We start from the raw sequence: 26653 nt of genomic DNA on the forward strand, positions 1-26653 counted from the left end.
AAATATCTCTCCTGGGATACGTTTTAAGAATTCCATCTCTTTAACCCTTTCACACTTTATCTATCCCAGTTAATATTGAGGAAGGTGAAATCCCCTTCTATTACGACTTGTTTTTACACTCCTAAAATTTGCGTACAGGTCGTAGAGATATACAGCATGGAAACAGACCCTTCGGTCCAACTTGTCCATGCCAGTTATCCTAACCTATTCTAGTCCCATTTGCCAGCACTTGGCCCATATCTCTCTAAAACTTTCCTATTCATATACCCATCCAAATGCCTTTTAAATGCTGTAATTTTACCAGCCTCCATCACTTCGTCTGGCAGCTCATTCCATACGCACTACCCTCTGTGTGAAAACGTTGCCCCATCTCTTTTATATCTTCCTCTGTCACCGAAACCTCTAGTTCTGGACTCTCCCACCTCACGGAAAAGACCTTTTCTATTTACCCTCTATTTATCCTATCTGTGCCCCTCATGATCCTCGAAACCTCCGACGCTCCAGGGAAAACAGCCCCAGCCTATTCAGCCTCTCCCTATTGGTCAAATCTTCCAACCCTGGCAACATCCTTGTAAATATTTTCTGAACCCTTTCAAGGTCTGGCCTTCTATATATTTCTGACTGTTGGGAGGTCTAAAATACATTCGCAACAAGTAATTGCTTTTTTAAAAAAAAAAGCAATGTGGCCTCCATTGAGGACCCGTCTAAGATGTCATCCCTCCTTATTAGAGTCAGTGATTCATTGATCAACATTGCAACACCATTTCCACCTGCCTATCTCGTCTGAAGATTCTATATTCTACAATATTGAGCAGCTCATCATGCCCCTGCCTCAACCATATCTCCATAATAGCTTTGATCATATCTCATGTGTGAATAATCACCCTCCAATCATCTGCCTTATTTGAAAGACTCCTTGCATTAAAATAAATGCCAACCAACTTTGCTGAGCTCTCTTAACAAGTCTACATATGTTCTGCCAGCCACATTGACTTGCTTTTCTTCTGCATTTGTGAACCACCACCCATTGCACCTCCTCAACTAAATTGGTTTAAAACCCACTGACAGCACCTTCACTCAATCTTGCAGATTATTCCACTGCCATCAAACCAGAATGTCACCAACCAGGTCCAAACAGTTAATAAGCTGTTTGTGTTGTTGGAGCTGCACTCACTCCAGAGAAATGGAGAGCAATCCATCACACACCTGACTTGTTCCTTGGAGATGGTGAGCAGGTTTTGGGGAGACACGAAGTTTTCATGATAGAATTCTTAGCCTCTGACCTGTTTTGTTTTGCCACAAGAGGTACAGTTAGTAAGTTTGCAGATGACACCAAAATTGAAGGTGTAGTGGACAGCGAAGAGCTAAGACTACAACAGGATCTTGACCAGATGGGCCAATGGGCTGAGAAGTGGCAGATGGAGATTAATTCAGATAAATGCAAGGTGCTGTATTTTGGGAAAGCAAATCTTAGCAGGACTTATACACTGAATGGTAAGGTCCTAGGGTGTGTTGCTAAACAAAGAGACCTTGGAGTGCAGGTTCAAAGCTCCTTGAAAGTAGAGTCGGAGATAGATAGGATAGTGAAGAAGGCGTTTGGTATAATTTGCTTTATTAGTCAGAGTATTGAGAACAGGATTTGGAGGTCATGTTGCGGCTGTACAGAACATTGGTTAGGCCACTGTTGGAATATTGCGTGCAATTCTGGTCTCCTTCCTATCGGAAGGATGTTGTGAAACTTGAAAGGGTTCAGAAAAGATTAACAATGATGTTGCCAGGTCTGGGGGATTTGAGCTATAGTGAGAGGCCGAACAGGATGGGGCTGTTTTTCCCTGGAGCGTCGGAAGCTGAGGGGTGACCTTATAGAGGTTTCCAAAATCATGAGGGGCATGGATAGGATAAATAGGCAAAGTCTTTTCCCTGGGATGGGGGTGTCCAGAACTAGAAGGCATAGGTTTAGGGTGAGAGGGGAAAGATATTAAAGAGACCTACAGGCAACGTAGGATGGGACTGCCATAGTGTTAAAGGTTTAGATGGGGAGGAATTTGTTAAATGTGTACAAGAAAAGTTTCTGATTCTTATGTGGATGTACCTACTAGAGAAGATGCAAAACCTGACCTACTCTTGGGGAAATAAAGCAGGGCAGGTGACTGAGGTGTCAGTGGCAGAGCACTTTGGGGCCAGTGACCTAATTCCATTAGATTTAAATCAGTGATGGAAAAGGATAGACCAGATCTAAGAGTTGAAGTTCTAAATTGAAGAAAAGCCAATTTTGATGGTATTAGGCAAGAACTTTCAAAAGCTAATCGTGGGCAGATGTTCACAGGTAAAGGGACGGCTGGAAAATAGGAAGCCTTCAAAATTATGAGGGGCTTGGATAGGATAATGTAATGTGGTACATGTATGGAATGAGCTGCCAGAGGAAGTGGTGGAAGCTGGTGCAATTGCAATATTTAAAAGGCATTTGGATGGGTATATGAATAGGAAGAGTTTGGAGGGATATGGACCGCGTGCTGGCAGGTTTAACTAGATTGGGTTGGGATATCTGTTCAGCATGGATGGGTTGGACTGAAGGATCTGTTTCCATGATGTACATCTCTGTGACTCCCTGACCTGATCAGGTGTACCTAGAACTCCTTGGGAAGCTAGTGATATGATCGCTGGACCCCTTGCTGAGATAATTGCATCATCATTAGACACAGGTGAGGTGCTGGAGACTGGAGGTTGGCTGAAGTGGTGTTACTGTTTAAGAAAGGTGTGAGGACGAGCCAGGAAACTATAGAGCAGTGAGCCTGACATTGATGGAGGGCCAATTGTTGGAGGGAGTCCTGAGGGACAGGATTTACATGTATTTGGAAACACAAGGACTGATTATGGATAGTTAGCATGGCTTTGTGTGTGGAAAATCATGTCTCATGAACTTGATTGAGTTTTTTCAACAAATAACAAAGAGGATTGATGAGAGCAGAGTGGTAGACATGATCAATATGGACTTCAGTAAGGTGTTCAGCAAGGTTACTCATCGGATACTGGTTAGCAAGGTTAGATCTCGTGGAATACAGGGAGAACTAGCCGTTTGGATATAGAACTGGCTCAAAGGTGGAAGACAGATGGTGGTGGTTGATTGCTTCTCAGACTGAATGCCTGTTACCAGTGGTGTTCCACAAGGATCGATGCTGGGTCTACTGCTTTTCGTCATTTACATAAATGGTTTGGATGTGAACATAGGAAGTGTAGTTAGTAAGTTTGCAAATGACACTAAAATTGGAGGTGTAGTGGACAGCAAAGAAGGTTACCTCAAAGTACAATGGGATCTTGATCAGATGAGCCAATGGGCTGAGGTGACAGATGGAGTTAATTTAGATAAATGCGAGGTGCTGCATTTTGGAAAAGCAAATCATAGCGGAACTTAGACACTTAATAGTAAGGTCCGAGGGAATATTGCTGAACAAGCAAGCTTTGGAGTGCAGTTCCTTGAGAATAGACTTACAAGAAGATAGGATAGTGAAGGCAGCAATTGGTCTGCTTTCCTTTATTGGTCAGAGCATTGAGTATACGAGTTGGGAGGTCATGTTATGGCTGTAAAGGACATTGGTTAGACCACTTTTGAAATATTGCGTGCAATTCTGGTCTCCTTCCTATTGGAAGGATGTTGTAAAACTTGAAAGGGTATAAAAAGATTTTCAAGGATGTTGCCAGGGTTGGAGGATTTGAGCTAGAGGAGAGGCTGAATAGGCTAGGGTTGTTCTCCCTGGAGGCTGAGGGGTGACCTTATTGAGGTTTATATGGTCATGAGGGGCATGGATAGGATAAATAGACAAGGTCTTTTCCTTGGGGTGGGAGAGTCTAGAACTAGAGGCCATAGGCTTACGGTGAGAGGGGAAAGATATAAAAGGGACCTAAGGGGCAGTGTTTTCTCATAGAGGGTGGTGCGTGTAAGGAATGAGCTGCCAGAGGAAGTGGTGGAGGCTGGTACAATTGCAACTTTTAAGAGGCATTTGAATGGGTATATGAATAGGAAATGTTAGAGGTATATGGACGAAGTGGACTAGATTAGATAAGGATACCTGAGTTGGCATGGACAAATAGGACCAAAGGATCTGTTTCTGTGCTGTACATCTCGATGACTGAGTGAAAAATTGAATTAAAGGAGCTTTAATATGTAACTGGAGTGCATCTTATTGATGCTACACTTCCAGGGCAAACAGCTTGTGAAAAATCTGGAAGGGAGCAAAAGAAACCCTCAAAAATTGAAAAAAAAGTGTCACCCCTGTGTATTTGGAGGAGTAATGAGTGTGGAAGAAACAAACCTGTGACGAACATCTCCAACCACAGACTCGGTGTCTCATGCCTAGGAGGACACCTCCTGAAATCACAGACTCCCTCCCACAGATCGTGTTTTGTTTTCCTCAAGACAAAAATCATGCTTAAAGCAGCAGCAAGTGAGAGGAAAGAAACCTCTGATTAGACGCTGAGGAGGAGGAGAAGGAACAGTTATCCCATCCAGTTTGCAGCTAACATGCAGGAGACTTTTGGCTACACAATTAAATATTTCAACTTGCCTACACCCTTCGAGACCAAGAGGCTGAGGAGAAGTGCCATACAAACGAACAGACTTTCAGTGGAGTTTCACCACAGCAATATCAAAATTCAAGGTTCTATTTGGAGAGCTAGAGATATGATTACAATCTTCTGATTAGGATTTTAAAAAAATTTAAAGAAAGAACACCGAGCATGACAGAGACCACAGCGTAATGTGGAAAGCAGTTGTCATAAATAGTTGTTACAAACAAGGCTGGAGAGATGCACTGTCTCTCTGTAGTCCCACCACTCCACTGGCCACAACACACATTTAAATTATTTACCCAATTACCAATGCAACCAATTTTCAGTCTTCTCTGTTAGGTTCACAAAAAAAAAATCCATTAACCTGTTTCTTAATAAAATTATTAGCTTATAAAATGAGATTTAGTAAAGATGCAGTTAATACAGTTTGAAATATGATATGAATATTTACCACTCTAAATAACTTCACACATGCACGTGTACACTATGTAGAGGGAAAGAAAATCTCTGCACTGATTGCCTTTAGAAAATATGTATTTTAGACAGTAATTGTTAAATCTGGAAGTGTGAGAAGATAAAGTATGAAATATTCAAGATGGCATCCACAGATGGATGTGACCAAACACGTGGCAATTCTGAACTGACAGTGCTTGTCCAGGTGAACAGTTGGCTTTTAAAGAAGATTAATGTGCAGAGATCCCAGTGAGTTCCAGGATATCCACTCAGTACTGAGTTATTCTGGGAATGGCACATGGTAAAATGGGGTGGGAAATCAGAAATGAGAGCTGCCGGCCCCCCCCCTGGTGTGGGGTAGGTAAATAATGAGGCATGTTTGCTTATGATTTGGCATGAAAACTTGCTAGACCTTGCAACAACCTCTGAAAGACTCAGCATAACTCCAACTCAGCCAAACTAAAGTATGAATCAACCAATATGTCTTAAATCTGGATCATGTAATTAGTGGTTACTGTGTGGACTGTCCTTGTCAGAAGTCAAAGAAACAGTCCATAGTTGTAATGCTTGTATATTAAAGGATGTGAGTATCGTATTGCTTCCACAAGCTCTTTAAGAATACTTTTATTTTGATACTGGACTTTAGCAGGACAATTGTACTTCAGGTACTCTTGTAACATCACCTGCATTTGATGTGTCATTGTCATTTTTTAAAAAAAACTGATAGTAGAGCGACTATTGTCACTTGTCCTACTTCCAAGATTTTGAGTGAGTGAACAGCCTTTGTATGTTACGTAGCTGTAACTGCTGCCAGTCCTCAAAATTGTATTTTGTCACGAAAAGCAAGTGTTGTTGATTCAGTGCTTTAGTGTTTGCTTGTGAATTCAAGTTCCATTATAGATATGAGTATGTAATCTAAGTTGATCCTTTACTGTAGTACTGCATTGTTGGGAGCACAATGTTGTTAATAAGTGGTCATCTTAAGACCCCATCTACCTGCACATGTGAATATAAATGGTCTGTTCAACTCCTATTTATTTAAGGAATAAAGATAAAACTATGGAAAAAAGTATGTGCTTTATCTTGTGTTGCATTGTTGCCTGTACTTTAAGTTGCTCCATTATTTTTCTACAATGGTGGAGTATATTCTAGAATAAGTGTTTAATGATATGAGTTTCTATGTGCCTCATTTTCTGTGACTCATTTGTCCAGTTGTCAGATTGGGGCAAGCAAGGTTACCAACTCATGTGATAGTTGGTTAGGCACATTTAAGGCTCAAACTGAATCCAGTTTCTTCAAGTGTGAGCTTTGCCAGCAAGGCCAGCATTTATTGTCCATCCAAAATCACCCTTGAGCAGGTAGTGGGGAACTATCTACAAATGCTAAGTCATTTCAAAGTTAGGAGTAAAGCACAAAGTGGATCTGGATGAGGATGACAGTTTTTTCCTCCCAGTCAGTAAGAGAACCAGATTGGGTTTTCATGATTGTCATTACTGAGACCATATCATTCCAGATTAATCAATTAATTGAATTCAAATTCCCCAGCTGTCAAAATATACAGGAGCAAAAGTAGGCCATTCAACTCATTGTCTCTGCTCTGCAATTCAATGAAATCGTGCCTGATCTGATAATTCTCAATTCCATTTTCCTGCCTTTATCCAAAACCCTTGATTCCCTTTACTAATTAAGTATATTCAAAGCTGAAATAGACAGATTATTAATGACCCAACATCAAAAGGCCTCTGCAGGAAGAAATGCTACAGACTCCAAAGAAATTCACCCTCGTAAATGTGCCAACCTTTATTCTTGGATTATGCCCTCTGATCCGAGATACTCCCATCTGAGGGGAAAACAAACTTCCTGCACCTACCCTGTCGGATTCCCAAAAATCTTTTCATAAGTTTGCCTCACATTTTTCTAAATTCCAAGATTACAGACTCAACCTTTTCAAACTCCCCTGATAAGATCGTCCTTCCATATCTGGTATCAGCCGAGTGAACCTTCTCTAGACTTACTTCAGTGCCAGCATATCTCCAGACCAACAGCTCAAAACCATTCACCGCTTTCTGCAATCTCCTCTATTTTGGAAAAAAAAGTTCCTTTATTCTTCATACCAAAGTGCAAAACCCCATTTCCTAACATTGTGTTCCATCTGCCAAGTTCATGTCACTTACTTAACCTATCTGTATCCCCCTACAGTCTTTGTTATCCTCACCACTTGCCTTGACACCTATTTTTGTAATCAGTAAACGTAGCTATAGTACATTTAGTTTTGTTAACCAACTCATTAATATATATTGTAAATAATTATGACCCCAGCACAGATCACTGTGCTTCTCCACTAAAATGCCCCTCTTATCCCAATTCTATCTTCTAGCAGTTAACCAATTCTCTAGCTATGCTAATATTGCTATCTCTGACACCATGGGCTCCTATCTTATTGAGTAGCTCAATGTATGGTACCTATCAAACACCTTTTGAAAATCCAAATATTAGATTCACTCCTTCTGTTTTATCGATCCTACTTATTACCTCCTTTGAAAAATTTACTGGAAAATTTTAATCACATTCTTTATGAAATGCTGACTCTGCTTGATCATATAATATATTTCTCAACACTCTGCTATGACATCCTTTATAACAGACTCTAACATTTTCTCAGTACTAGATATTTAGCTTGGTGGCCTGTAGTTACCCTTTTTTTTGTTTCCTTACCTTCTTAAATAAATCAGTTCTCTGACACTTGCAGAATCTAAAGATTCTTGTGAGAATACCACTAGTGCATCCATTATCTCTGTAGCTACTTCCTTTCATATCCTAGGATGCATCCTATCAGGTCCAGGGAACTTATCGGTCTTTAGCACTATAAAGTTTCTTTGCACTTCTTGTGATAGTTATTGTATTTATTTCTTCTCTTTTTCTTTGAATATTTAGTAACTTTGGAATGTTATTCCTGTCTTTCACTGGAAAAACTGGTACAAACTATTTATTTAACTATTATTCAATCTTATTTAAGCTTAGCATAGTTGTTTCTCACCGAGGTGTTGTGTTCTGGCAGCTGGCTGTATTTTAAATTTTACTTTAAAATTCAAAAAACACTTTCTATCTTAAAGAGAGCATACATTCTTTTGACTTCGCAAAACCTCCCTCAAGAAATAAATGAACCATCATAATGAAAAGGTGGCTTCATTTTTTAAAACTCTTAGATTAATGGCCTATGTATTTCATAGTAATGGTAGTAAGTTATACCTCTCATTAATTCTGTACAGATATATATCATTGGAATCGATACAGTCCAATTTTATCTACACATTTTTAAATCTGCAATAACACATCTGCAATCACACTTTTACTATCTGCAACATGTACAATTTGTAAATTACAAGTATAACATAAGACTCCAATGAAATAGTCTCATATTTTAAACTTTAAATCTTTCCAAAAATATGAGAGGGCTGTGGTCTGTGCGCACAACCATCTCTGAAAAATTGTTCATCACATAAGCATTAAAATGTTGTAAGACTAATACCAAACTCAATAACTCTTTTTCAATGGTGGAGTATCTTTTCTGGTGTATATTGAGTTTCTTTGAAAAGTAGCCAGTTGGCTGTTCAAGTTCATCATCATCATCATCATCATCATTATCATTCACCAATACAGTTCCAACCCCTATACCACGAGCATCATTAGGGTTTCAAATACTTTGGTGTAGCTAAAACTGGTGTGGAAATTAATGTGACTTGTAAATTCTCAAATACCTCCTGGCATTATTCTGTCCACTGAAATTTTGTGTTCTTCCTTAGTAAGTCTGTCAGTGGTGCCACCATGCTGCTGAGTTTGGCACAAATTTCTGGGAGACTCCGCTCAGTCCCAAAAATCGAAGCACGTTTTTGTTCAAGGATGATCGTGAAAAGTCCTTGATGGCTGCCTTCTTCATATTCCTTAGGCTAATCCTTCCTAAGAGAACTGTCAACTGCACCATGCGATCTTTCCATGAATGGCTAAAGACCACCACGGCAAGATATATGGCACAATCTTTTAATCTGGCCACAACTGTTCAGGATTTGCATTGTGGGCGGTGCGTTCTTCATTCCAAAGGGCATCACTTCGAATTGATATAGCCCATTTGGGGTTACAACCGCAGAAACTTCTTTTGATTTCTACAATAAAGAAATGCCAATAATCATGCAGTAAGTCCAACTTTGTGATGTAAGTGGCTGTCCAATTTTCTGTATTTAGTCTTCCAATCTTGATATTGAATAGGAGTCCAATTTTGTTACCTTCTGCTGACCTTCCAATAATCTGCACAAAATTGGGATTTGGGAAGTCCAGTCAGGTTTGGGAAGTAGCATGATTGGTGAACTGCACTCACTCCGACTCAGTTCAATGATGTCTTCATTGAGCATCACAGCCACTTCCTTCTGGGCCTGTGCTGCTTTGAGGATTAAGCCTGTAGGGGTGTTGTTTTATGAGAAAAACATTGGGCGGCACGGTGGCACAGTGGTTAGCACTGCTGCCTCACAGCGCCTGAGACCCGGGTTCAATTCCCGACTCAGGCGACTGACTGTGTGGAGTTTGCACATTCTCCCCGTGTCTGCGTGGGTTTTCTCCGGGTGCTCCGGTTTCCTCCCACAGTCCAAAGATGTGCGGGTCAGGTGAATTGGCCATGCTAAATTGCCCGTAGTGTTAGGTAAGGGGTATATGTAGGGGTATGGGTGGGTTGCGCTTCGGCGGGTCGGTGTGGACTTGTTGGGCCGTAGGGCCTGTTTCCACACTGTAAGTAATCTAATTTCCTACTTCTACTTCATACATAATAGTATTAGTCCTCCCCACTCTATTCCTGCGTATATCCTCATGTTGCTGCAGCAAACCTTTCAACTCTGTTCTTTGCTGCTGAGACACAGACTATCTTATCCCATTGTTCAAGGTCTTCCTCATTATTTAAGGTATGTTGAGGCACATCAAAATCCACACCATCTGGATTTGATTCCTATTCTGGGGCAGTAACTAACACCTGTTCCTTCAGTTCCCTTACCCCACAGTAAGGTCTCAACATATTCACATGACATACCCAATACAATGTTTTTCTCTCCGGCATCTTTACCAGATGGTTTATCTGACTCAACTTTTTCTCAATTTGATAGGGACCACGAAACTTGGCTTTGAAGGAATCACTTACCAATGGTAACAATACTAATATGTCATCGCCATGGAAAAAAGTCTGAATTTTCGGGTTTATCTACTTCCTGCTTTACTCTGAATGTGCCCTCCTCAGGTGCTGTTTAGCCAATTTACTTAACTTGGTTAATCTCTCCCTCGCCTCCAATACGTAATCCAATGTGAGGTCTCCGACTTCCGTCCTTTCAATTTTCCTTTAATTAGTTTCAAAGGCCCTCTCGCTTTGTGTCCAAAATTAATTCAAAGGGAATAAACTGAGTAGATTCATTTGGGGCATTTCTAATGGCAAACAAATGAATGGAATATCTTTATCCCAATCATTTGAGTAACATGGTTTTCAGTGTCTCATCCACCTTTCCAAGGCTCCCTGGAATTCAGGATGGTATGCACTTGATTTAAAGTGCTACATGCCTAAATTGTCCATACTTCCTTAAATAATCTCAGAGTAACATTAGACTCTTGGTCTGACTGAATCTCCCTGGGTAGCCCATATTGGCTAAATTTTGCTGTATTATGGTCTGTTTCCACTTAGGATTTGAACTGCAGACCTCTCAAGGGATCAATCCAATAATATTACAATTAGTTACCATCCCTTGTTAGATAATCAGATGGTTATAACACAGGTCACTTGGCCCTTAAGCCCATGCTGAGTCTCCACAAACCCAATTTAATTTGTCCCATACTGTAGTCCCCTCTCGATAGAATGCATGCAATTTTGTTTTGTTCTCTTTTTTTTCTGCATATTTGAATTTCTTTTTGGATTCCATGACTGAATCTGCCTCCACACTTCCAGGTAATGTATTCTAGAACCTAGACATTTGCTGTGTACAAATGTTTTTAATTTTGATGTGGACACCTAGTGAAGGCCAGTGATCCCAGCAAGCCTGCAGGCCCTCCCAATCTTTCTGAATGCACAAGCAGTCATAGTCTATCCTGTCTTGGAATTTCCTCCCACCTCCATATTGAATGTCTTGCTGTTCCTCTCATGTGAAAAGTCTCTAACTTTGCTTCATGTTCAAGAGTCTGCCCACTAGCTCTAATCAGACAGAGAATTTGTTTCTGCATAACTTGCTGGTGGAAATCCTAGTGAGTTGCTATTTCATCTTCAGGTGTGGAGTCCGGCTCCGAAAGGTTTCTGACTTTAGTATCCCTATGCGAGAGGGAGAATCGAACCCATTTATTGTAAGGATTACACTAGTTTCGTAACCTAAATTATAATGTCCTGAAGAAGGGTTATACCCGAAACGTTGACTTCTCCAGCTCCTGATACTGCCTAGCCTCCTGCGTTCTTCCAGCTTCTGGATTTTAATAGACAAACAGGACTTAAGGCAGTTGCATTACATTCCAAATATTTTTAAGCAACTGTCAATCATTAGTAGAAAAGACATCTTCACAGGAATAGGCCATACAGCAACTAAAGACTACTCTCCAAATTCAATAAGATCACAGCTGACCTGTGGTCTAACTCCATATGCCTATCTTGGGTCCATACCCTTTGACATCCTTGCTTAATAAAAGATTATCTGTCTTTGATTTAAATTTACCAATTAAATTAGCAATGACTGCCATTTGAGGAAGAATGTTCCAGACCAACACTACCCTTTGCATGTAGTAGTCCTTTCTAACTTCTCTCCTAAATGACCTGGTCCTAATTCTGAGACCATGCCTGCTGTTTCTAGAATCTTCAAACAGTGGAAATAAGTTTATCTTTATCTATCCTGTCTTCCCTGTTTAAAACCTGAATACTTTGATTATATCATCCCTTAACTGTCTAACTGTTAGAGAATAAAGGCCTAATTTGTCTAATCTCTCGTAACTTCACCCCTTAAGTCTATGATCGATGAGAGTCTGACTCAGAAATATGTTTTGGAGATGCCGGTGTTGGACTGGGGTGTACAAAGTCAAAAATCACATAACACCAGGTTATTGTCCAACAGGTTTAATTGGAAGCACACTAGCTTTCGGAGTGACGCTCCTTCATCAGGTGATAGTGGGGGGCTCGATCGTAACACAGAATTTATAGCAAAAATTTACAATGTGATGTAACTGAAATTATACATTGAAAAATTGATTGTCTGTTAAGCCTTTCATCTGTTAGAATATGGTGATAGCTTCACTTCTTTCATGTGTAAATCACATAACCTTTTTTTTAAAAGTTGCATTCTCGGGTTAGCTGTTAACAATGGTGGTAGTGAGACAATATGTTGAAGGTGTAGGCCCCCTGTGTTCTCTGTCTATGCCATGATGTTTAGATTGATTCTAATCGAAAAAGTGAGATAACATAAATTCATGCAGTTTTTGAGCTCAGAGTTCTACATGAATGCATGCAGTTTTTGAGCAAAGTACAATGTAACAATGCAAGTACAAATTCACCCCACAACATGTATGTGTGCATGTGGGTCTTTGTCTGTGTGTGTGTGTCTGTCTGGGGTGGGGTGGGCCAGAGAGTAAGGAAGGTGAGTGACCAGTGGAATTTGTTGAGGGCTGGTTGCTGAAATTCCTTAACCTGCAGGCTGAAATGGGAAGCTTGAAGATTGAGAGGGCTCACCAGGTTACGGTGCGGAGGTCAGGTCTGGACCAAAGTCCTCATCGTATCTTGCTGTGGTCTCATCACTACAGAGATAAAGACAGAGTCGTGGAAGCTTCCAGAATCCAGAGGAAGGATCTGAAGGCCCAATTTTACAAGGGCTCTAAGATTATGTTCTTCCAGGACTCCTCAGTGGCAGTGATCTGATAGTATCAAGAAAAGACTGAGAGAGCTGGGGATCCAGTACTCTCTGGGGTATCCAGCGGTGCTTCGCCTCACCTTAAATGGATCTGTACATCTATTTGACACATTGGAGAAGGCAAGAGACTTTGTGGATGAATTAACTTAATCTGAACAATTTAGTGTGTACAAATACTAGTGTTCTTTGGGTATGTCTCTACTTTTCTTGAAAAGAAGAGCAAATCTGGTTAGGGGTTTCCTATTTTTTTGTTGGTTATAATCTGGTCTAAACTATGCTCTGGGGCGGCTGGGACATTTACTTCCAGTTTCTAAGTTGAGTTATACCAAAGGATGGATGGAATACTTAATTTTTTTTTCCAAATTTCTATGTTTACATTGTTATCCATGGTGTATTTTCTTCCTTTTGCTGCTTGTGTTTGTGGTGCAGCTCTAGCTAGGAGGAGGAAAAATGGTTGGGAGGTTAGATGCCTACTTACGGGTAGTTTATGCCCAGTTCAGGTATTTAAGAGCTCTGGATGCAGTATTGGCAGTGGGATGGGAAGTGGAGTTTTGGGATGTGTAGATGCCCCTTTGGGCAGGGGTGAGTTCCCCTATTCAGTGCCACTGATGCTTTATATATTGGGTTTTTTTTTGGTTTTTGTTGTATATAGTCTTTGATAGCTTAGTAGGCTTGTTAATTGTAGTGGTTTTAGTTTATGTAGTTCTTTGTTTAATGGATCTTGTAACACTAAGGCTCGGTGATTTGTAATTCGAGTTCCTCCTCTCTGGAAGCTAAATGTTACTGCAGAAGGTTATGTCTAATGACTTGGTTAAATGGTTAACCTGGAACATCAAAAGGAGTCACTCACCAATTAAGAGTAAAAAGGTACTTTCGAGTCTTAGGAAGGAAAAGATGGATATTGCTTTTATTACAGGAGACACACTTGGATGATAGGGAGCATTTGAAACTACAGCAGAACGGCTTTGATCGGATTTACTTTTCATCTTTTAATACCAGAAGTAGGGGTGTGGTTATATTGGTTATGAGGAATCTCTCATTTAAGTTACTAATGTGTGAAAGACACACATGGGAGGTTTGTAATCCTCAAAGCCCTGATAATGGGGAAGAATATGGTGTTTAAAATGTTTACTGCCTTCCAGCCCATCCCCTCAAGCTTCTGGATGATGTGTTCTCTAAATTGATCAGTCTCTAGCCTCAGCATATTATCATTGGGGGAGATTTTAATTGTCTTATGGATCCCATGGTAGACAGGTTGCCCAAAGGCCCCTCAACACCCTCTGTACAAACTAAACAAATAATGAATGTATGTGTGGAGTTAGGGTTGGTGGATGTCTGGAGATTTCTCCACCCTACAGGCAGGGATTTTACGTTTTTTTTCCAATCCACCCAGATGTCACACCAGGATTTTTTTTTTCTGAACCCGTGGCAACCCTGGACTTGGTGGCATCTTGTACAATTGGTAATATTACCATCTCTGATCACGCTCCAGTGCACCTGTTGGTTAAGATTAAGGACGCTATAGTGGGCCCGAGGCACTGGTGAATAGATCCCTTTATTCTTAAGGATAATAAGTTTGTGGAGTACTTCACTAAGGAATTTAGGGTGTTCCTTAATTTAGGCTCGGCTAGTAGCCCGTCCGTATTTTGCGAAACCGCCAAAGCCTATGCCAGGGGAGTAGTTATCTCCTACTCTGCCAATAGGAGGCGGCAGAAGGGCGAGCAGCAACATCTCCTTGAAGCATGGTTAAAGGCAGCCGCGAAGGCTTACTTTGACAGGCCCTCATTGTCCTAGCTACAGAGGATTATGGTGCCGTGGTCTGCATTGAATTCTGTGCTCACGCAGACAGCAAAGAAGGAGCTTACTTTCAAAAAACACAGGTTGTATGAGCATGGTGACAAACCAGGCAAGTACCTAGCATATCTCGCCAGCAAAAAGATTGTCCCCCAAGCCATTACGTCAATTAGGGAAGGTGCTGGGAACCTAACGTGATTCTAAAATGATCAATGTGGCATTTCAGAGATTTTACTCTGAATTATACCAATCTGAGGGTTGTGAGGAAGGGCGGACCAAGATGGAGTCCTTTATCGAGGATCTGGAGTTTCCGGGTGTGACCCCCCGAATAAGAGTCTTTTCTCAGTGCTCTGTTATCAGAACAAGAGGTGCAGGAAGCTGTGAAGCAGCTTAAGAGTGGACAGGTGTCCGGTCCTGCTGGACTTCCTAGCGAATTTTATAACAAATTAATAAACATATTGTCAGGCCCAATGCCCAACATGTTCAATGACTTGTACAGTCATAATCGTCTCCCGCCATCTCTAAGAGAGGCCAATATTTTGCTTATTCATAATAAAGGGAAGGTCCCAGAGGACTGTGCTTCTTACAGACCCATTCACTCTTAAATGTTGACTTTAAAATCCTCTCGAAGACTCTTACGTTCAGGCTGGAAACTGTTGTTCTATTGTTAAAGAGGACCAGATGGGCTTCATAAAGGACCGCAGATCCTCCAATATTGTTTGGAGGCTGCTTACTGTAATTCAAGCATGTCAACAACACTCAATACAGGGATTGGTGATTTCTCTAGATGCAGAGAAGGCATTTGACCAAGTTGAGTGGCCGTATCTTTTTTATTCTCTTGGGCAAAGCCTTTATAAGATGGATAAAGGTTCTCTACAGTGACCCTCTCGCTATGGATGTCACCAATGAGATACAATCAAGCAATTTTAGTATTTTTAGAGGCAGTCGACAGGGCTGTCCCCTTTCGCCATTGCCTTTTACATTGGTTATTGAACTGTTGGCAGAGGCCATTTGTAGGGATCCCAATATATCGGCTCCAGAAGTGGGGTTAAAATTACACAAGATTTCGGTGTATGTGGACGACGTCCTCATTTTTTTTGTCAAATCCAGCAGTTTTAGTGCCTCGCCTGATATAATGCATCAGCTAGTTTGGCTGGTTCAGCACGTTCATTTGGCATCAGAAGCGGCCCCTTATTAAATTAGCTAAACTGCAAATGGGTTGGGGGGGGGGGGGGGGGGAGTGGATCTCCTGGACGTTAAAAACTATCAACTGAGCTCGCTTTTATCTTACAGGAGTGATTGGGCTTGAGGGGACCCTCTTTCAATATGGTTGGATATCAAAATCTCTCAGGCAAAGTCCTTTACTGGCTTGCTGGTTTTGGACAAAATGAGGACAATTAAAGAATATTGCCATAACCCAATAGTTATCAATACTGTTAAAGCATGGAGGGCAATTCGGCAGAGGGAAGGCAATATTGGCAAAACATATTTCTTATACCTCTTGTGAGTATGCCTGGTTTTCAAACGGGTATGATGGATTCAGGATTCAAACATTGGGCAGCTAGGGGTGTGTTTTGAGGGAAACACAATGATGTCTTTTAATCAGTAAGCACGGAAATACGAGCTACCTAGCAAGGAGCTCTTTCATTTTTTTAAAGTTTGGGATTTTATTCAAAAAAAGGCTACAATTTTGACTGATCCTCACAAATCCGACATCGAGAAGCGGTTGCTCGGTGCTAAGAGTACACTTTCTGTCAGCACTTCACATCAACTGGGGGATGGCCCCTCAAATGAATTTGATCGGCTTTGCAGGGTGTGGGAGATAGAGCTAGGCGTTGAGGTTTCCTCAGAGGCATGGGAGGGTATTTGGGAAAATGCAAGAAAGATATCAGTTTGCAATAGGACCTATGCTTTACAGTTGAAGATTCTCCACAGGGTCCACCTGGCTCTGGATCATTTGTCAAAATTTAAACCAGGAGTATCTCCAACATGTCCCAAATGTAAAGTTAGTACAGGCACTCTTACCCAACGTCTCTGGTCCTGTGGCAGACTTCAAACATAATGAAGTGCTATGGCAGGTGCAATGAAGAGGATTTTGGGAGAAGGACCCAATCTCTCCTCTTCTTGTCCTGCCCAGTTTATTCCCTGTAGATGTGCATAAAAAAAACTTATCAACATCCTCACTTGCTATGCAAGAAAGAATATCTTGTTAGGTTGGGTGTCTGAAAATCCCATGGACCTTTCAGGTTTGGTGTAAGATTGTTCTGGAGCACATCCCCTTGGATTTTCTTATTAGTATGGTACACCACAAAGGTGGGAATTTCTCTTAAGACATGGCGGCCCTTTTTGAACTACCGGGACACAGATTTGTCTGCCACACTAATAAGAGTTTTTATATAGCCACGATTGTGCTTTGAGTCCAATATCCGGGGGGGGGGGGGGGGGGGGGGGGGATCCTGTGAATGTATGAATATGTGAAAATGAATGCTCTCAATAGTGGAGAGTTAGTGTTTTGTTTTGCTGAGCTGTATTATTATTATTTTTTTTATTAGTTTGTTAGTTATTATTTATTTAGTTATGTAGTTGGTTGGGTTTTTAAAATATTTTTATATATATTTATACATTTGCACACGAGGGTGGTTTGTGTTTTTTAGAAAACTTTTCTGTTCGTTCTTTGTACCATTTTGAATTGTATTGTATTTGTAATATTTTTAAAGTCTACTTTTCAATAAAAATATATTTTAAGAAAAAGCTCAGCAATATTTATATCTCAACCTTCACAACTTAATAGGTTGTCAAGTTATTCATCTCATTGCTGTTTGTGGACAAATTGGCTGCTGTCTTTCCCTACATTGCAATATGATTATATGAAAATGTAGTGCATTATCTGTAAAATTTCTTTCTGTCTACACTTTCCAGCAGCAATTAATTTCCTGCATGAGATATGGTTTTAATAATTTTTTGATTTTGTTTGCACCATTTAGTAATTTTGTTATATCTTTGAACTTTCTATCCTTGGAAATTCTCAATTCCCCACTACAGTTGTCCATTATTTCAGACAGATGCATACGAGGCATTTATCACCTGGTCAGTGGTTAAATCTGAGGTTGCTGTTTCAGCTTGATCCTAATGCCCGGTATTAAGATTTGTAGAATACAATAGCAATGTATTTCTTGTCTTGTCTCTGTTCACTGTACTCACTCAGGACTGAGGAATTCAGTTCAGTTACTGTAAGAGGGGATTGGCCACCAGAATGCCTGAGCTTGACTTTGGTACAGTGAATCTTTGGGGCTCCATGGAGTTTTAGTTTTGCTTTCTTTACAATTCAGCTTCCTTTGCATTTTGGTCACAAATCATGGGCTTTTTATGGTCGCAGTTCCTTTTTTTGTAAAACTTCTTCATGTTAAAATTCAAATGTATTAAACATTACAATATAAATGTGCGGTAATACTGTGGTAATGTTTGGACATTTTACTGAAGAATATGACAGATCATCTTGTAAAAACAGAAAAATGAAGAAGCTTGTAATGACTACAAATACTGCAGGAAATTTGATCTCTTCAGATATTTGACTTTTGATTGACCACATGATCTTTCTACCTAAGCTGTATAAAGTAATCTCTCATGGTTTTTCAGTTAATTTTTTTCACTATTACTTCATTCCCACAAAAAAATCCTGTCGCACTTTGTCAGCTTTTTATCTCCATTAAGAACACAGGCTCACTCAATTTCTAGGCCATACTTGTTGGATTCTGATCAGTAAACTTTCATTTTTTACCCCAATACTCAACAAGCCCTCTCTTCAATAATGGCACTGGTAGAAATACAGAACTGGTTATATATGAAGAATTATTTTTAATTTGGAGAAAAATAATCACTTTTACACTTCTTTGAATGAAAATAAAACAAAAAATGGAAGGTTTACTGTCTGTCATTAAATTTCAATTTTTGTTCTTTACCCAGGACAAGATCAAATCTTCAGAGCAGGTAGATCCTTGGAGACATGGTGCAGGAGAAGTAAGAACTTTTTTCATCACAAGAACTTGCTACATATTTCAATTTTCTTTTTAATTTTAATTTTAATTTTGAGATTGCTTTCTTGGAATTGGAATTTAGGAGCTCCAGCAAGTTAATTGGTGTAGACATTTTTATGGGATTCTTCACATGCCTGTGAAATAAATGAGGATGCTGTAGTAACCTGGATTAACAACAAGGCAAACTGTTTACTGGATTTACTATTCCAGCCTGGATCCATCCATTCTTTCTTTTTTCATTTACTTGCTCATGTTTCATGAATAGTGTAACAAGAAGTCTGTGGCCTGGAACAAAACAGCAGGACTTGCAGTTCAGAAACATTTGGATTCAAATGCATTTGAATCTACAGGAGTTGCTCTTGCAATTGAGGACACCTTAAGAACCTTCTCAGTTAATCCCCTCTCCTCCTGGACTTCTTTTCATAAAATCATAGAGATGTACTGCACAGAAACAGACGCTTTGGTCCAACCCGTCCATGCCGACATGGATTATTCAAACCCAATCTAGTCCCACCTGCCAGCACTCAGCCCACATCCCTCCAAATCCTTCCTATTCATATATCTATCCAGATGCCTTTTAAATGTTGCAATCATACTAGCCTCCACCACTTCTTCTGGCAGCTCATTCCATACATGTACCCTAATGTTAAATATCAATCTAATAAAACTACTGAGATATGGAAATTAAAATGAGACAGAAGAGTTTTAAGACAAATGTCATCTTCAGAATAAAGAAGCAATCCAAATGCAAAATGTACAGAAGCAGACTAAAAATTATATAAAAAGGACAAAGACAATATGAGAATAGGTTCACAGTAATATAATAGAAAACTTAGTCATTTAAACCATAATAACTAGTAAAAGGGTGGAGCTAATTTGGAGTCAAAAAGGAAATCTTGTAGAGTCAGGGAGTCTAAAATAGTACTTTGTATCTTTCTTCACAAGATAAAAGGATTCAGTCAATATTAGAATGAAGAAGGAGACATATTAGGTAATGTAGAATAGGTATAAAGGTGTCATTTAAAAGATTGATGGTAGTCAAAGCAGAAAAAGACCCTTGTATAAGTGGGATGAATCCTAAGTTGTTGAGGAAAGTAAGAGTGAAATTTGTCATGATTCTGATGGCAATCTTGATATGAAAATAGTAATAGACTTTAGAAGAACAAGGACAGGCTGCTGGAATTAATGATCACGTAATAGATGAGATTTAATGCAGAGAGGGTGCAAAGTGATGCATTATGGTAGGAAGAGTGAGGAGAGGCAGTATAAGCTAAATAGTACAGTTTTAAAATAGGTACAGGGATAGAGAGATCTCTGGGTGTATGTGCATAGATCTTTGAGAGTGGGCATAGCAAGTTAAGAAGCTATGTTTTGTTTCAAAAAAAGGATCTATTGGTCTTTAATTAGTGACATTTCAAAAAATTATTCATTCTTGAGACAAGAGTGTCACCAGCGAGGCCAGCATTTATTCCTCAACCCTGATTGCCCAGAGGGCAGTTAAGAGTTAACCACATTGCTGTGGGTCAGGAGTCACATGTAGGCCAGACCAGGTAAGGACAACAGTTTTCTTCCCTAAAGGACATTAGTGAATCAGATGAGTTTAACCTAACAATCAGCAATGGATTTGTGGTCATCTGTAGATTCTTAATTCCAGATTTTTATTGAATTCAAATTCCACCGTCACCCATGATGGCTTTCATACCTGGGTCCCCAAACATTACCTGGGTCTCTGGATTAACAGTCCAGTGATAATACCACTAAGCCATTGTCTCCCTAGGGACTTAAGCTATGTAAAAACAAGCAAGTTATGTTAAACTTCTCAGTCCCTGCTAGAGACTTTGCCGAATTTTGAGCACTACACTTCAGAAAGAATGTCACGGTTCTTGGACAGGGTGTAAAAAAATTTACAAGAATGGTAATAGGAATGAGGAACTTGCCTTAGAAGACTGGAGAAACTAATGTTCTTCATGGGCCAAGATGGTTAAGAAAAGATTTGAGTGGTGTTAAAAATCATGAATGGTATTAGTAGATTAAATGAGGAGAAACTGTTACTAATGTCCAATCAGTCAGCAAACAGAACACTGAATAAAAGCATTTGACAAAATAATGAAAGATTACCCAAGATTATTTTCCAACAGAGCATGCAGTTGTGCTGTAGAATATATGACTACTGGAAGTGAATTCAGCAGCATCCTTTTAACAGGAAATTGAATAAATTCATGAGGCTGAAAGTTTTGCAACTATGTGGGGAAAAAGCAAGGAAAGATTAATTGGACACCACCTTCAAAGATTTGGCAAACACAATGTGGATCAAATAGCTGTCTCCTGTTTCAACTGCTTAGATTTCATCGTCAGTAACAAAATAGATTGGTAGATTGCTGAAGTGTTCACATGCATTTAACCAATAGGGATCACAATATAATATGGTCTACAGTTGTGTTAAAAAAAGGAAAAGTTTGGTGACTTTTAGTAAAAAGTTGAACTAAAGCTGAATTCAGGAAGATGAGTGGTTGATTTGAAAGTAGTAGGTGCATAGGACTACAGTTCAGCAATAGGGTGTTTCATAAAAAGTGTGAATACATAAAAAAAACTTAAGTTTTAGAGTGGTACAATAAATAGAGGTAAGAAACAAAGTTAAATTGAAGGAGGTTGTTTTCATCCTTTGGACATACTTGAAATAAGAGATTGCAAATAAGTAAGGAAAACACACGATAGTTACAAGAAATACACAAAACAATTTAAGTCCATGCCCATAGTGGTATGCATTACTAAAAAGAAATAAAGAATTATATTTTGAGTTGACTTTAGGCAGAAGTATTTGTATATACTGGAATATGATTGAGCTTTCAGCAAGATATATTTGAAGGATAATAGTATTAATGTCAATTGAAATCGAATTTTGCCTGAAGGATTAAGTAACTGATCATAGACTTGTTCCAGATAGGTCACTCAGACCATTGCAAGTGTGTGCGCTCAGGGATATTCAAGGCCAACTTGAACTAGGTCTTGAAACATCATTTCACTTGGACAAGTAATTGAGTTGAGGGAGAGAGAGAGCACAAAAATCTCCTTTGTGTGAACAAAGATGGACCTGCATAGTTAGTCAAATAGCAATTTCACATTGCAAACAGTCTTTTTGTTTTTTGTAGGGGAAAGAAATTCTGGAGCATCCACCTGCAGCTACAGCAACACAAAATATAATGGAACAGATTGGTGAGTCAGAATAAATACCACGAATTAGAGCTTCCAACATGTTATAATGTATTGATAATGAATAGCTTAAAAATACATGGAACTCTTAGATTGAACTCTTGTTAAGCAATTTACTTTGGTGTGTGAGCTTAAGTTGTGTCATATATATCAGAATATGTGATTATGTGGTAGATCGAATACAGTTGTTATCTTTTTAAAAATATTTTTAAAAATGTCTTATCAGAACAAGCTGTCCAGGAGACCTTAGATCATAACAGGGAGCGCTCAGAATTTGTTCGAGTCAGACGGGCCCCACCTGCTCCACGATTTGAAACTCGGCCTAGGTAAAGGACTACAGCCCACATCCACAAACATTTTACTCTTTTTGTGCTACACATTTGGGCACGTTGTAATTTGATTTTTTTTCTGTTTGTTGTCAGTAAAACTCTGTTACTTGGTACTCTGCACATCATAACTGCTCACCAGTAATTCTCCATGGAAATAGGCTTTTTGGTCCATCAAAACTGCTCTGCCATTCAAAGAGATTTTAGCTGATTATTTACCTCGAGCATTTTCCACCATTAACCCCAAATCCCTTGGTGTAATTATTATCCAGAAATCTTCATTTCTGTCTTGAATACATTCAATGATTGAGACTTGACAGCCCTCCGGGATTTAAAATCCCAAAGATTCTCCATTCTGAGTGAAGAAATTCCTTCTGTTTTAAATAGCCTGTCTTATTTTGAGACAATCTCCTGGTTTTAGACTCATGCTACCCACATCTACCCTATCACGTCCCTGAAAGTGTTTTTTCATCCAATTGAACACCACTTGTGAAATCATTTTTATAAACAACATGTTTTATTTCATTGTGCAATGTATATAAAAGAATGTTCATACCCCTGAAGGTTCCTTTCAGAAGGTAAATCCAAATCTGTCATCTCTAGATTTGTTAATTGTCTTCCTAAGGTAGCTGGTTGTCCTGGAGTCTTCAACAGTAGAATCTGTTTCTTCCAATTATCAGAATATCCAGAAGATTGGAATGTTTTGGTTTCCTTCTTCCTTCTATCTTATACTTGTGAAAATTGATTTCTAATACAAACAGAAAAGTAATAATTAAATATTTGGTGTCTTAAAATGAAGAATTGAAGATTAAAACACAGGAACATTCTAGATATGCTTCTGCATTTTAGGATTTTGCTGAAGCATTGTAAATCCAGTTTTTGTGTTCTATTTATTACAGGGATGATATGCTGCAGAATAAAACCCTAGACTACTCTGAATAGATTTGGCTGTGTGTGAGGTAAGCGCTAATACGAAAGTCATTCAAAGACAACATTTTCAGCTTGACTCTCTCCATTGCTGAGAATCTAGCAATATTTCTGGAATCTCTAAGGTGTGGAGGCACGCCATTTGACCCATTAGATCCACACCGACCCTCTGAAGAGCATCCCACCAATACCAATCCCCCTACTCTATCCTTGTACCTGTGCATTTCCCATGGTTAATCCACCTAACCTGCACATCTTTGGACTATGGGAGGAAACCCATGCAGACATAAGAATGTGCAAACTTCACGTAGTTGCCTAAGAATGGAATCAAAACCCGAGTCCCTGGCACTGAGAGTTAACCCCCTGTGCCACACTCTACTCACCTGTGTTTCTCCTTCCCCCCCCTCCCAGCCCCAAAAGTATCCAGAGATAATCCAGAGATTGTCTCTTAGCCAGTAATCAGAAGGCTGAATTGGCTGAATTTACTCACATAAAAGTATAGTGCATTTCTTAACACAGTCAAGTAATTGGCCTCTGTTCATAGAATTCCCTTTCTGTCTTCAAAAGTGTCAGTGATATTTTGCAATGTTAAAGGTGAAGCGTTTACTGTATCTGATTTAATTTTCTATGTTATCCCTCAGTCAAATTAGAGTGGAGTGGGACTTGAGTCCAAAAACTTCCAACTCGGATGACAGTGTTACCACTAAAACATGGCTGACACATCGCTGAAATAATTTGATCTTTCGTGACTACAGCCATACTAATGAGCTGTAGATATGTATGGGATAACACTAGAGATGAAAGTGCCTTTTCTAATTGGCCATGGAGAGGGAGGGAATTGTAACTATGGTTAATAATGATAAATATACATGTATTTGAATCTGACAATCTTATGGGTTGGATCTGAATGCAAGGACCTATCTGTGCTTGTGACCAAGTGGTGTGTGATAAAGGAGGTCAGTCACAATAAAACTAATCGCCAATCTGCTTTGTCCCTTTAGGTGGCTTTCACACATGTTGCTTCAACTTCTTGAGTGACCGTCAATCTCTTGAGGGTTCTGAATGGGCAGGAGTTATTGTTTCGCTTAATTCTTCCAAACTTCATAGCTGCTGGTTGATTTGGGTCACCTTTCTATTTTAATTGAAAATATTAAAATTGAAAACAAAAACATGATTTTTTAAATTATTTGATAGGATAATTCATATTTTATTTGATGCATCTTTGAACAGTCTGGACTTTCAGCAAGACTGTGACTGCATACCTTGTAAAGATTATCTACAAGTCTCACACCAGGATCTCTCTTTTGGGAGCACCTATTGTAGAATTTTGATTCATTTCAATTTGAAAAGTGAAATATTAAGGAATTTATGCTTATAAGTATTGCTTAGTTTGCAATATAGTACTTAGTAACACCATAGATAAAGTGCATGCTGTATATGGTTTCTTTTTCTAAGCTATCCCTCAATCTTTACATGACAGGTTGCAAAAAAAAATTGGAATCCCCCAGATTAGCATGACCTTTGACCCATGTAGCGTGATTTTATTTTAAACTTCTAGCGCCTGGTAAACTATTCAAATTGTGCTGACTTATTTGTTAAATAGAGTAAATGTATGGAGGTTAAAGATGAGCATCAGTGGAATCCCTCTCCCATGTTGCAGCAAATTTCTCCAAATACCCAGTATAGTGCCATGCAGCAAGTTCCAATGTGCTTCAGCTATTTCGAATGCTGAATTTTACTTTCAACAATTTTAAAATGTACAGTTAGCAACAGATTTGATGATGATGGCAAAACATTTTAGCCGGCACTGCACAGCTGATAGCTATCTTATTACAGCACTGTTTGTTCCGTGTTATCTCAATTACCCTGTAATTCTCCTAGTCAGTGCTCACTGCTGCAAGCCTGAACTTGTTCCTTTCTCATTGTCTTTTTACACTACTAATGATATGATACTAGAAAATCAAATGCTCAAGTCAGGTCTTAAGAGTTTGTTTGGACAATTGCTGTTTGCATTACTGGAAAGTGAACGGTTTCAACAAACTAATCACCCATTCCAATTGCCTTGGGTCACACAATTAAGTCTGCTCTTCACCCCACTGCATTGATTCAGTAATGCACAATACTCCTATCTGTTAGGAGTGTACTATCTATACCATAGGCAGATCATAAATCAGTGGAGAAGCTGAGAGTGGGAGAATTTTCTAACAACACACTCATTAGAATACTTAGCCAAAGTATTTCCACTAAAATGTTTTGTCTATATTGAAGAAGATTGTAGACCTAACCCACTTGAATAGCTAATATCCAGTGCTCAGCCTCATCACCTTCAGATCCTACAAGACTCTAGCCATTTTGATCAGAAACCAGCAGGGGTCAGTTGTGATGTTGGAGCAACTGATAAAGGAAAAATGTAAAAAGATAATAAATTCATACCTTGAAATAAATGCTCCTAGTGTGATTTTTTTTCTCTTTTATCCTGTGGAAGTAAGGAATTAATAACTGGATGATCAGGATTACATAAGTAATAGCAAATTTATTCTCTCTACCTTGATGAGTCAGCCTCCAAAATGCTGTTCATGCGGTGGCTGAGTGAACTTCCTAGCTTTTGTTGCTCTATGCTGCATTAGCTAATCTCATTTTCAACATATATGGAGGAAATTCACGTAGAAGCTGTTTTTTGGTTGCCTTTAAAACACTGTCCCAGAGTTCTTGTATCTTTTATCTTTTGCATAGTCTGCTCACTGAGTCCTTACTAAATTGTCATATGACAGAGTAAGTGGCAAAGCAGATCAGTTTTCTAGGTTAACACTAACATATCCAGGAACACACAAGATCAGTTGAGGATTCCCAACATACATCTGGAGGACATCGAACGCAAACTTGCAGGTAGGAAGTAAACCTTTGAAATTTTGTTGTACGCCATTCAACTGAACTTGTGTCATTCATCATTTAAAAAGGTACTAGTTGGGGGACTAACAATGCACTGCTGTGCTGAGTTACAGCTGTATCATCCAGTTCAACTCCTGGGCATCTTGATCTTTGTCAGCCTCTTCATCAGATCCTTCCCTTCTAGAGGTTCACACCTCAAACTGTTCAGCTATCTGTAAGCCAGATAGTTGTTAACAGGCAGAACACTTTTGGTCTATGAAGTAGTGACCAGTTATTGATCATAATCAGCTACTTATTGCCATCTAAATCTCAATTTGTAATTGTCCATTGGCCTGTAAGTAGACTCATTTATACATCTGCACTGCTGGCAATGAACAACTGAGTTCATAGCACTTGCAATAAGAGTCATATGCTTTTTAGAAAGTGTTTTTCTTCTCCTTTCCCTACCCTACCTCAAAACCCCATTGTAAAGAAGGAAAACAAAAGAAAACTAATTTCCTTGTAGAGATTCACTTTGTTTTTTAAAAAAGAACACTAGGCTAGTAGTTGT

General features: G+C 39.4%; 1 protein-coding gene across 2 annotated transcripts in view; it reads left to right on the top strand.

Moving 5' to 3' along the window:
* LOC132825184 (uncharacterized) overlaps positions 1-25658 on the top strand; it is a 55772-nt gene extending 30114 nt beyond the window's left edge. The window contains exons 2-6 of one of the 2 annotated variants that reach the window (XM_060840223.1): positions 18681-18734; positions 21901-21964; positions 22188-22287; positions 23187-23246; positions 24216-25658. In XM_060840223.1, the coding sequence (XP_060696206.1) occupies positions 18681-18734; positions 21901-21964; positions 22188-22287; positions 23187-23229 (261 nt within the window). In that variant the 3' untranslated portion in view covers positions 23230-23246; positions 24216-25658. The remainder of the gene's footprint in view (positions 1-18680; positions 18735-21900; positions 21965-22187; positions 22288-23186; positions 23247-24215) is intronic. The other variant, XM_060840224.1, reaches the window with a different exon arrangement.
* The last annotated feature ends 995 nt before the right edge of the window (positions 25659-26653 follow it).

Source organism: Hemiscyllium ocellatum, chromosome 20 (assembly GCF_020745735.1).
Source record: "Hemiscyllium ocellatum isolate sHemOce1 chromosome 20, sHemOce1.pat.X.cur, whole genome shotgun sequence".
Taxonomy (NCBI): Eukaryota; Metazoa; Chordata; class Chondrichthyes; order Orectolobiformes; family Hemiscylliidae; genus Hemiscyllium; species Hemiscyllium ocellatum.